Here is a 13,328-nt window from a genome sequence, read left to right on the forward strand (position 1 = left end):
GAGGCTTCTCTAACCTGTTTTGAAACTAGGAGTACTCATGGTATCTTCACCAAGTCCTCAGGTTGCTTTTTTCCCAGATGCACTGCCTTCTGAACGATTACATAATTTTTCCTAATGCCTGCATCTTCTCTCCTCTGCAGCACTTTCAACTCATTATTTTCTTTACTACCCATCAGGTTACAGTCTCTCTCTTTTTAAGAGTCCTTTCACTGCTGTTATCGTGTCTACATTTAGCTTTCTCTTCCCCCACCATTTCTTTCATTCTTTGTTCCCATTTTCAAGAAATGCCTAAGACCCATTTGTTCACTTTATGGGTGGCAGGACAAGCAAAAAATGACATGCAAAACTCAAGCTGGAGTGCCAGCCACTGCTGTTTCAGAAGGGTTAAGCACTGAACAAGACCCATCTCCTGTATTGAGACTGGGCACGTCATGCAGGAGCACAAATCTCACAAATTATGTACAACAGCCAACCAATCTGCACGGACTTCATCCCTATTTCAGTATACGTTTACTGTTTACGTACTGGCTAGATATGGCTATTATAAACTCTTACCTTTTTCTAGCTTCTTTAAATGCTGTGAGCATGCAGACTGGCTGAAGAGAATAGATATAACACATTTTTGTCTTGCTATCTGCTGCCCTTCACTCTTTTTAGTGGGACCTTGTTTTCCTTTTAATGTTTTATAGTTTAAGAATATGATCAGATCTAGCGTGTGTATAAAAGCATTTGGGAATGTTCCAAAACTTAATTCATTTATGTTCTTAAATCCATCTTCGTTATCTTCTTGTGTAAAGGATTTGTTGGATTTGTGCGTGACCTTTATTTTGAAAAAAGCACAGAGCTTCAATGAGATTTTCTCAGTGTTTACCCAAATATGCTAAACTTTTGCAGAACAGAGCTTTGTTATAAATTTTTTTAAAGAGTGCAGGAGCGATCGCAACGAGATCTGCCGTATAACAGTCCAATTAAGTAGAAGCACCAATGACTATAAATGTGACTTTCAAGTAATTCAGTGTGGTTAGTAGTGAGATATTCAGATACGCTTACTGTACTGACTGAGACCAAAATCTTAATTGGAATGTATAATTAAATGGGCAGCTTTCTCTCTAGATTTCTTATTTGGGAATTCATAAGTGTTGATTATGTATTAATGTAATGGTTTGGTTGTAGTCCAACAGTATTTGCTAATTATGATTTGGGGATTTGCTCTAATTAGATACTACTTTGACAGTGCTGTTTAATTCTAGTTTGACTGAGTTTATAATGGTTTTAATCTTAGGAATGCAAGCCATCTTTTTTACATTTAATAAAAATATTAGAGACATGATTTTAAACAATAAACAACATCTGATAGAAAGAAACCCATGGATGTTTTTAACTACATGTGTAGTATATTATGAGCTATGTCAGGTCACTAGAAATTAAGTTGATTGGTCAATACAACAGACAGCTATCTTTTAAATTTGTTTTATTTTTCACATTGTAGACATCCAAAAGGCTCAAGAAATTGCTAACATAAAGCCTTGAAAGGTAGAATAAAAGAGGCAGTAGTTAAAAAATTAAAGACATAAAATGGTTTAAAAAATTGTAAAAGATGAAGTTGAAGGAATACACGATAGCTGGGCATTTCACTAAGAAATAGTAGAAGGTGACTGACAAATTCAGAATGTTGTTAAGTGTATTCCCTTTCCATGTTTTAAGGTTTTTCAATCCTTGAAATCAGACATAGGAGAGTCCTCTATGATTATTTCCTCCTCTACCTCCGGAGTAAGCTCTTTATCACTTCATCATAACATTGCTGCCATACAACTTGAATAGGGAAGGATTAAGGATGAATAATGAATGAGTGGGGTGGTGTCTGCTGTTTTTTTTTTTTTTTCCTGTGTGTAAGAAGAGGGGGTGTTGAAGGGAAGAACTGCTTTCCTCAAGAGGATTTTTCTTCTCTACCCGTCCTGGTGGAAATTGGGATGATAAATTATTTCATTATATTCTTTGCAGTTTATTATTCAAGCAGAGATAAAACCTAACTCAGAGGAAATCATACAAGACTAAAGGCTTCACCAACAAGACCCTTTGCATTAAACTCCAGAGATGAAAGGAGTCCATGCTTCAACAACTGAGTAGCCAACCTATTCTTCATTCTGTTTCCTTTGAGAGAAAGAGCAATCCCTTGCTTCCACTGACAAAGGTATACCCATATGAATGCTTTAAACCAGACCTTTATTTTTCAGTGCAGAAAGGACAGGGCTAAATAAGTTTAATTCCCTCTGTTTTTCTTTAATCGTATCTTTAATCCATTTCATATCCCTTCTGTTTTTGCACTGTGCTACGTTCAAGAATGTTGTAGATTTTCAGGAAAACGCTACCTAGAAATTAAATGAGATCCTGCAGATAGTGTTCAGTCCTGCAAAGATTTCTATGGTTACTATGGTTTCTATGGTTTCTATGGTTTTTTTTTTTTTACAAGAGGAGTTGAGCATGATATGAAGAGCTGGACCTTTCAGCATACTTATACCATGGACACAAAAATGACTTGGAAAGAAAAGCATCTAGAGCTCTGTGCTAGATCGTTTCCTGAGCTAGATTTGTTTAAAGTTAGCACGGACAGTCTACTCTACTCTACAGGTTTGCAGAGTACACGCAATCCTCTTATCGCCCCCTCAGCTATGCTTGGTTTCTTCTTGGGTTGTAGAGTGCAGTCTGGAAGGCAAGGATTTAAAAAACCTGACTCTGCTCTGACATTGTTCATTTATGTCAACTATCAGTATTTCTGTAAAGCTTGCAGCTGGAGATTGGAAGTTTCTTGCTAATCCCAATTTTAATGCTGCAGTATAATAATATGCAATTAATAATAATATGCAATCAAAGCGAAAACAGCTGAAGTAGTATCAAGAACACTGATGAATGCCTTCAACCCATCTCTCTCCTAACGCTATGCTAAACAAGGATGGGTAGGGTAAGACAGAAGTCCCTTTGGGAAGTGCTAGTGCCAAACCTGTACTCAAATCACAGAGGCAGGTCTATGTTAAAAATGCTGAATTGAAGAGCCCAGTGAATAGCTACTGGTCTCACTCAAAACTGAAGAGCTATCAGCTGCCTTTGTGACCATAAAAATGATGTCAGTTCAAGTCATTCAGCAAACCACAGAAGAGGACAAGCTTTTTACACTGAACATCAGGAAGATACCAGACGAATTTAAAACAATTTCTTCAACAATGCCCAACTGTAACAGGAGTTGCAGTTTAACCACGTCTAGTGGAAAATAAATGTTCTTGTGGGTCCAAGCATGCCAGTAAGAAGAAAGGAAGGTAGGCTGTAATGGTTTAATCATCTTCATTAAGCTAAAAAGGGGAAGCCTAGCAAGGTAGGGAGCAAAGCTTCAAGTAGCATTCTCTTCACCAGTGCTTAGGAAACAACAGCAAACTGACCTACACCCTGGTGGAAGATGCAGTTCTTCTGACAACAGGTTGCTGCTGCAATACCACTCATGGGGTAGGAAGGCATAATGAACCATAGCAAGGAGTGGGGCTAACAAACAGTGACATCCCCTGACAAGAAGGCAGATAGGAGCAGGTGTTGTGGCACATCCACTGGTATTTTATGTGGTATATTTCTGTAAGCATCTGTAAACTCATAATACAGTGATTTGCACTGGTGGTGCTGCATACAATGCGCTTACATGAAGTCAGAATTCACTCAGATACCCGAAGCAGAGAAGCCTGGATAACATGATCCAGCCATTTCAAAATGTGCCTTTAGTGCATTTGTTGTCTGTAAGACAGAAGTGCTCATTCAAAACACACACACTTTCACAGGTCTGTACACACATACTCACATTTCTCCAGCTGTAAAAGGATGAATCTAGCATGACCCCTGCTGACAGCAACCCTTCCAAGTGTCTTCCCTCCAGCTATCAGAATACCCAAGCCTCTTCTTCCTCCAGAAAAATCAACCCCATAAAAACCTTACATATACACTTGTGATTCATCGCAAGTATAAACTAACCCCAGAAAGAAGGAGGAATTTTCATTTTAGTATTTGATTCACTAATCCTTGTATGTTTTAATTTAAATGAACATGCTGGTATTCTCAGCTTGAGTGCTGCAGAACATGGGATAGTGGATTCAAATATTTTAGGGCTACACTGCATTGGAACTGATGAAACTACGATGTTAGGTGAGGCTGTTTGCCATATGCCGAGGCCATACCCCCACTGCACTTGGCTGATAACCACTCCACTTTGTGTCACCACACCGTACGCTTACAGCAGGCAAGACCCCAGATTTTCACTCTGAGAAAACACAGTTCCCCTCCAACGTATACATCCAGTGTCTTTCCTTTGATGATTTCCACGTGGGCTGTGTAAGACTGGTAGGTTCAAGCTTCTCATGCCTTTGTTTCAGCCTTGGGATGAACTCAGCACACTGGCCCTACTCCAGCAAATGCACAGACATCTTTAATGTTTAGACGCTATGACATTATTCACATGCTTAACTTCCAAGGACATGCCTCTGTTTTGTTGGAATAAGGCCAGGGTATTCAACACTTGTGAGGCTTGAATCTTTGATCATACTGAATGCTTCACTTTATATCAAAACAGGCTGGTTTCTTTTAGGTTTGTTTTTTCTAATCATTTTGCTTAGCTTCATGTTGTATCGACAGATTTTAAAATATAAATATTTTTTACTCAATCTTGTCTTAAATGCTGTTTCTTTTCCTATAGGAGAATTTAAACACTGTTTTTTAATTTTTATTTATTCATTATTTATTCATATTAATTTCTCTCCGTGGTCTATTAATAATTCAGCCACACAAGATTCTGAATGGCACCCAGTAAGAACTATGTTAATGTATGATGTCTTTTTTCACTCTGGTGTGGAAGCACGATAGTTACTTCTCATGAGCAACTCTCGCAACACGTTTGTTTTACAAAACCAACGAAAAAGAATAAGTAACTTAAAAATATTTGCATTGTTGAATGCAGCACAGCTGACAGAGCCTATGAGGAAAAACAGTGCAAGTGTACCACAGAGGATACAAAACACAGCATCAGGAAAGGAGAAGAAATGACGTGATCAAGCCTTAGGGAAAAGGATTGAGCATAAAGATAGCTGGGGGAACTGGAGATACAGATTGTCATTTTATTATCTTAAAAAGAGACAGACATGGATGGGAAAAAAAGGAAGAAATTCATGGAGCTACCTAAGCAAGAACAACCAGAGAGGCTCTGCTATATCTCAGGGATGATGTAGGAGAGAACTCCATTGTGGACGATTTGGATAGCATGGAGAAGATGACTAGGGGGTGGGAAGAAGAAAAAAAAGGCCCAGGAAAACAGGCTAAGTTGTAATCCTGTACATACTGTACACTTGAAAACAACCCTGGGACTTGTGAGTGTATGGGTGTGCAGGACCAGAATGCTGTAACAAGAAAAAGACTTCAGAGAACTACCAGCAGTGTAGAGGGCGGAGCAGATCTGAGGCAGAACTTAAAACAAGAAAACCCTGTAGATATTATCTTCAATTGGAGGCAAACAGGCAGCTGGTTAAGATTTCTACAGAGGGAGGGTTGGTTCAAGGATGGCAGGCGTACTCCTGAGAACCGGTGCAGAAACCAGCTCTCATGTTCTGACCAGCCACAGTCTGCAGAGCTCCAGACAGATGGAAATCAGAGGGAGAGCAGCTAGAGACATAAATAAATATGGCCAAGGGGTAAACAGTACGGTCTCTGATAGGGAAGGGATGGAGATAAGAGCAACCAAAGGACTAGAGAGCTACAAGCAGTGGCAGATAAAGTTCAGGGCCAACTGCAGAACTACCCTTGCTTTGTCAGCTCTGCTGCACAGAGTCTGGAGCAGGGAAACTGTAATCAAGGGCGATACCAAATAACAGTAAAACAGCATTGTACTTGAGTAAGGTAGTATGATCAACTGGAGCCAGGAGCTAATGGAGTCAAAGCAGACAGGGAAATAAGGGACCAAAGCAGTCAAAGACTAGAGAGTCAGGTAGCCTCTGCCTAGAAGCATCACCCGAGACTGATTTCAGAGAGCAGGCGGACCAAAACCTTAACTAAGTAATTCACCAGTACCTGTGTCCGGAACATTAAGCTTCTCCTTTTTGTGCTTATATTTGCTGACAATTTTGTGGAATAAGTTCTTTTTCTGAGACTGGAATGAACCTACAGACAACATTAATAATACATACTTTTAATCAGCAGTTTTAAAAAGAGCACAACAGTCACAGCATGTACTATAAAACCTCCCCTTCCACTAATACAGGATGCCATTTCATGGTGAAGCACAAAAACTAACATCCATTCTGCTCTCTGGAGGCTTTCTATCTAAGCAGGCTGTAATTCAACCCACCACCTCTCTATGCAAAAGTGTCCCAAAGCATTTTGTAGAACGATGACCTTCAGAAAGCTCAGCCATACAATAAAACAAGAGTTTTGTTTGTTTGTTTAAAGACACGCTCCCTTTCGGATGTGTAGTGGGATGGAGCTAGCTTTCTTTGCAGCAGCTTGTATGGTGCTGTGTTTGAAACAGGTGACCAAAACAGTGTCAATAACGCACTGGTGTTTTAGTTGTTGCTGAGCACTGCTTGCACAGTGTCAAGGCCTTCTGTTTCTCAATCTGCCTCCCCAGAGGGAGGAGTGCCCTGTCAAGGGGGCACAAGAGGTGTCAGGGGACAGGGCCGCAACAGCTGACCCCACCAGGCCAAGGAGATATTTCATACCATACGATGTCACGCTCAGCAGTAAAACCAGGGATGGGTTTCCAAAGTAGCCATTGCTCAGGGCCTAGCTAGGCATGGGTTTGTTGGTGGTGATTACTGTTGCATCACTTGTTTCTGTTTTTTATCCTGTTACTTATTAAACTGCCTTTATCTTAACCCACAAGTGTTTTTGTCCTCACTTTCACCCTTCTGGTTCTCTCCCTCATCCCACTGTCAGGGGAGTGAGTGACTGACTGGGTGGGGACTTACCTACCTGCCAGGGTCAACCCCCCAGAGGACGCAAGAGTTAGGTTTGCCTTTTTGGTGACCAGAAATAAGTTTACAGTAAGTGCTGAAGTAAAAGCTCCCAGGAGAGTAAGGTGAGAGTGTACCCAGGTGATGGTACCATTCCTACTTTGATAGTAGAGTCTTTACTAGTAGTAGTCAGTAGGCATTTTAAAGGACAGCAGACAAAGCATGCCACCAGCAGAAGCCATTAGGAAGCAATCCCTTGACGCACTAATGGAGTAAACAGAGATACAGCAGCAAAGAAATAACAGACGCATTATTTCTACACTGCAAAGCCACTTTTAGGCAGTTACTTTTCAGAAACAAACTGCACGTTAAAATCTTATTTCCGAAGATATAGCAGGTAAGCACCTCTTCAGGCTAGCTCAGAACAGACCTGCCCAAACAGAAAGGAGATGCGCTGCAGATGCCAGGACGGTTCACAGCCTAACGAGAGGGCATCCTTCCCAGCTGCACTGTAGCAGGAACTGCACACCATCCACCACACTGACCTCCTCCACTCACCCTTACCCTTAGGAGAAGCCAGACACACACTGGCTACTGAGACAACTGTAAATGTGTAGTAACATGCGATCAAGGTAAGTTCACATCATGCATCTGCAGTTTTCAATCACTAACCAGCTCTGTATGTGGGGAACGAAGGAGAAAAATCTGTAGTACATGCAAGAAGAATCTAGCTTTAGGAGAACGTCATTCATAGAAATTAGGTTCTGTTTGAATAATACTGAAAAACAAACAACGAAAAGTAAAATCCAGACAGGAACAGGCAGAGAAATCCTAAGATTTTGTGTATTTGGCTTTGTGGCTCACTGATGCCTTTTTTTTTTTTTTTTTAAACTACTAAAGAAATCAAAATTTGGGGAGAGGGGAATAATATCACAAAAAAATCCAGATGTCAAACAACAAACCAAAGGAAAAACAAACAAACAAACAAAAACAAACAACAACAATCCAGGCTAGACACCGTCTTAGGCAACATCAGCTTGAATTTTAATAACTTTGCTAGAACTTGTTGAGAAAATACTATAAAGTTCAACAGAATAGGCCACATTCACTCAAACTAATTCAAGTGTCTTTCTACAAATTTTATAGTAGGTTCCAGAGTACCACAGAGTTGGATAAGCAGTATGGTGCCAGTACAACAAGAATGCAACATAAGTCATGAAAAAGCTCAGGTAGGTTGAGGGAAAGCATAAATAAAAAAACCTGGGCCTTCCTGAAGACTAATGTCAAATACTTAATTCACATTAGCGGAGACAAGTCTTTCCAAAACAGTTCCACCAGAACACAGAGGCAGAGATATGCAATAGGTGACTCAGGACATTTCTACTGTTTTTTTTTTTCTCCTTTTACTTTTTTGGATTAGCAAATTAATGGTTTGTAGGTGCTTGGAATAAGCAACATTTTACACGGTATCATAGAAGTCTCCACTTCTATAGATCAACCTGCAAATTGCTTAAATCAATTCCACAAACTATCAGTGACTGCCAGCAACTGAGCAGAATAAATGAGATTAAAAACTCCCCAAAAGATGACAGTTGTTGCATGAATAAGGAAAACTGTGTCTTAAACTTTTCTTCTACCATTCAAGGAACATTTTTGATAAGCTTTTATCTGCACCATGTAGCAGATGCTAGATGGTTCATAGCACATGCTACTTGCATGTAAAATTCTGTTCTCAAATGGAAAGACATTGACTTCAGTGGAGTGAAAAGAGAAGCCACCTTCTTACAAGGAAATTTCTACTACCCTACCCTTTTACCCTTTATTCTTGTGCGACAGTGCTCGTAGTTACTTCCTATACCCTTTGGCCATGAATGCAGTGAAAGAGAAGATGAGTTAATAGTTACGTATGTCAACGTGTCATACTTAGACCTGAGAATTTGACTTGTAACTCCATGAAAAACTTACTTCACACTCCCTGCCTGAACTACTTGGAGTCAGCTAGATAATATGCTCAACGTCCTCTGTAAAAAGACAAATTATGATCACTCTCATATTTACACACACAAGTTATCTAGCAATTACTGAATAGACTATTTGGTTCTTCTTTGAAAATGTCCCTATCCAATCCTTCCTTTAAAGTAAGGCATGAACAAATGAAGTGCCAAACATGGGACCTTTGCAGGGCATATTCAGGTATGAAAAACAGAGTTTTTCTTCCAATAAAAATCAACCAAATTAATGGAGGAGGCAAAATATAGTCCAGACCTGAGAGGACATGGGCACACGTACTTAATTCCAGTAGGAAAGGCCGAACAATGGGCCATTCCTAAGATCAAATATCCTTTTTCACTCTCCAAGAGCAGGTGCCCCAGGGGCATGGTTCAGGCATAACAGCTCATGCAAGAGCTTACACAACTGCTGGCTGTGCTACACCTGTTTCACAAGGACAGCAGTCAAATATTCAGAGATTTCAAACGAACACCACTTTTCAACATTCAATCCAGAGAATATCCATGACAGAAAGACCTACCCAACCTATGAGGCTTGCTGTTAGGCAGTGGATCCTAGGAGTGACTTCCTATAGAAAGCTGAGAATTGCTTTTATTCCTGTAAGTTTACTTGTTATTGCTATACTGCCACCTTAAGTGTAGAGTAAGTCCTGTTCTCCTGCTGATCTTCCTCAACTGAAAATATTCTACTTCATTCTTCTTTTCCTAGTTTTACAGCAGCTGCCACGTGAGTTAACCACCTGCTAATCCCTGGCTCCAGTGGCTCACTGTACTCCCTGACAGCACCAGGAATTTCCTTCTGGGAATATCAGCGTGGACAGCAGCAGCTGTTTAGGGAAGCAGCGGGCAAGAAAATGAACTGGCCATGCATAACTAACCATAATTGCATTTCCTCCATGATTCTGGGCATGTGCTCCCCCTACTCCCCCAGAGTCCTTTATTGTACATGGCCAGACCAAACAGAGAACATTTCAGCACTGTCATAAGACAACCAGGATGAACACACATGCCTCCCAGAAGGCTCTGGCACTGATTTGACATGAGGAAAGAAAGACCCTACTGAGGTGCTGAAGCTCACCTCACTTCTACCACAGGCTCAGCTCATTCCCTCAGCTTGAGGCTGGCCTCCTACTAAAATCCTTGCCTTGTCCTGTGAGGCCATTGGGTTGGCAGGACCCTATAAGCTCCACAGCTCCCAGAAGAGCTGGAGTTTGCCAAACTCTCCATGTTTCTAAGTCTCTCAGGAGGACGGCACTGTATTTTTAGGTTGTGATCTGTGAAACATTATGGCATGCCATCTCCAGACATCCTAATGCTTAGAACTAAGCCAAAAAACCCAAGCTAAGGCTGAGAGGAATGCCACAAAGGAGGATTATTTTTAAGCTGATGCTTTATTTCTAGTCCTAGATGCCACAGAAAAAAAATAAAAATTTGCAGCCAATCCCTTTCTTGAATAAAAGTACACTATGCAGACTTCTCCTGACCTTCCCAAAACGAGAGCTTTAGCAAAGTGTTTAGTGTGTAAGTGAGCATTTCTTCACAGCACACCACAGAAATAATGACTATGCCTGCTGCTCATTTTTGCATATAAGCGAATTAGTGACTCACTGCAGACTGATGACTCGTGTGGTGGGATGTTTTGGCACATATGCCATTGGAAAGAAGAAAAATAAAATCAGTCACAGCTCCAGCAAATGTTGGAGCAGGCCATCTGCACAGATTCATTATAGCTGTATTTTTCAGCCATTTTCTTACATTGCTATTGTACGTGCATGCTGCCGGTATGCTTGGAGTGGGATTTCCAGAAGGGTTCTGACTTGTTCAGGTCTACTCCCACTGAAGAAAGATCCCTATTAAGCTCAGTGAGAGCAGAATTTGGACAATCTGGAAAACTTGGAAAAAAAATTGCCTCTCATTTAAGAAAATTCAAAGTTTGCCTTGCGTATGGACTTGAAAGAGTTATGTTACAGGGTTCTTCAGGTGTTTTTATGTTAAAAGAACTGTCTGAAGCAAGGACTGGGCATGGCAGGCACAATGGAAGGATTCAGTCGACACTGATTCACTGGTTTCCACTTTGCAGTAAGAAAATGCCCTGACAATCCTGTCTGTTTGTGTCAGGTACCAGATCAGGCCCATCATCTTATTTAGCCCCATGTAGGTATAGTTTAATGACATATGACAGAAAATCAATCTGGCAACATTTACTCCAAAGTAAGGTAAGTCCTTGTCAGGCAGGGTATAACGTGTTTTTTGTTTTAAGGCGCACAGGATTAGTTAGAAAAGAAACAACCCACCCCCAAACAAAACAAAAATCCCAAACATTTCTCTATTTTTAATCACCTAGCATCCTCTGGGGGTTTTAGTGTGTAGCGCTCCAATCTACTTTTCAGCCTTTAGTTGCAATTTAGTAAGCACTGATCTGAAGACTGCAGAAAGTAATTATCTGAGGATTGAAAATGCACGGGAAGTTTATGATTCTGCACATGCTCATCCAGGAAAAGCAGGGCATGATTTTAGAGTGTTTACTAAACCTACCCCTCATGATCATTACGTACTGTTCGGAAACAAGGCACATTTGGGGCCCCAGCCACTAGTAGGCACCATTTGTAATGGATGCCTCGTCTAATGACCTTACAAGCCAGAGACACTCCAAGAAAGAGCAAAGCAGCAGAGACAGCTCCACACAAAAGGATAACGCAGAGCACAGCAGAGCAAGGTTAAGGTCTCCTACATCCCAAGACAGAGTCACATCCACAGGACTGTACTGCCTCTTCACAGTACGTGCTCATCATGCTGCAAGAAAAAAATGCCACTTTTGCTTCTGCTGAATTCTAACGGTGTAAACATAATAAAAAACCTAGAACCATTCCAAAGCTGTCTATTATTTTGCATAAAACTGCCTGTTTCCCGTGTTTCATTTTCTGCAACACTTGCAGAAGCCCAGCTTATGGACCTGTATTCATAACACTGTTGGAGGTTAGTGTTTTCTCACTGTCTGTGGACTCAGGATTTGCAGGCAAACCAACAGCATGACTAGGCTGAACGGCCTGTCAGTACACTAGAAATTAATTTGGGGATTCAGCGTAATGAGTATTTGGCTCTACTGGAACAGTTTCCCCTATTAAGCTAGTAAGCTTGGTTGTGTGCAGTTTGGTTCAGGTTGTTTCAAATACACAGCTTGCATCCTAATTTTAAGAATCCTAAAAAAAATCTGGCAGAAAACAAAATCAACCTACTGCCACGGAATGTTTATATTTTTAGCAATTTTTCTTTTCCAAAAGGGAAAAAAAAAAAAAAAAGGTATGTTGGAAAGTTTCTCAGTTAGCTCTTGAGAGCTGAGCCTCACTCTCCAGGGAGCTGGAATGACTGATGTGAGCTGCCAGCTCGCCCAGCTAGCTTTTGTGAATTCAACATTCATTGGAATTAAGAACAGATATCGCTATCTCAGTCTACATTTAGTTCAGGGCTATGGTTAGATGTTCACTGCAAAAACAGCAGTGTCACCATGAGTTATTCCTGCCTCCAGGGCTGCTTGTTACAACCCCACAGCTCACTTGGCGGAAAAGTTCATGTGACTGTTGGCCATCTGCTTTGGTACAAAGTCAGCTGGCTTGGTTTAAAGAGCCCCATTTGCCAGCTACAGGCAAACGCTCCATGGCCTTCTCCGCAGGGCTGTGCCAAAACTACTTATATCAGGCTTGTGACCTGCCTGCAGTTATGTTTCTGACCTTCCCTTGAGATATGGCCGAAAATATTCCAAACCTTTTTAACAGTGATGGAAACAGGGATCAAAATGAACTTGTACTTAGGAACTTAGCCAAAAGCAGAATCTAGTTCTAGGCTACCTGGCTGGGGTAGCATTATCATGCAATTCCCAAACAGATTAGGACCTGCGATTTTTTTTAAAAGACATACAGACATCTGAACAGGTAAAAACTGTAGTGAGAAATCCACACAGCTGCTATTACAACTTCAATTGCCATGTTGCGCCCAAAAGATGTTGTGTAATAAACCATTGTATTAATATACTGTTAAAAAAAAGTTCACTCATGCTCGTTAAAGAAGTTCTGTAAAATATATACCATAAAAATGGAAGAGACAGAACTCACTTTGTACCAGCACCATTCTAAATTTGCAGGAGTCTGACTGTTCCATATCTAATTATATAAATACAAAAATCAATACTAAAATTGGCATGCACTAGGAAAGAACAGCTGCTCAATCCTGCATATTCTAATGCAATTATTTGTGAAGCATTCAAAAGGCATAGATCTAATCCAGGGTTGCCTGGCTAAAATACATGTACTGGATTTGAAAATCAGCCAGCCCATGATACTACCATAGTAGC

General features: G+C 40.7%; 1 protein-coding gene across 36 annotated transcripts in view; it reads right to left on the minus strand.

Annotated features, from left to right (window-relative positions):
• The window catches only part of BBX (BBX high mobility group box domain containing), a 138,293-nt gene that overhangs the window by 13,002 nt on the left and 111,963 nt on the right, over positions 1-13,328 (minus strand). For 24 of the 36 annotated variants that reach the window (XM_035540271.2, XM_035540267.2, XM_050708490.1 and 21 more), the window contains one exon: positions 6,091-6,180. The exons of the other annotated variants lie outside the window; for them this stretch is intronic. In XM_035540271.2, coding sequence (XP_035396164.1) covers positions 6,091-6,180 — 90 coding nt within the window. The remainder of the gene's footprint in view (positions 1-6,090; positions 6,181-13,328) is intronic. 36 annotated transcript variants of the gene reach the window in all.

This window comes from Cygnus atratus, chromosome 1, assembly GCF_013377495.2.
Source record: "Cygnus atratus isolate AKBS03 ecotype Queensland, Australia chromosome 1, CAtr_DNAZoo_HiC_assembly, whole genome shotgun sequence".
Lineage (NCBI taxonomy): Eukaryota > Metazoa > Chordata > Aves > Anseriformes > Anatidae > Cygnus > Cygnus atratus.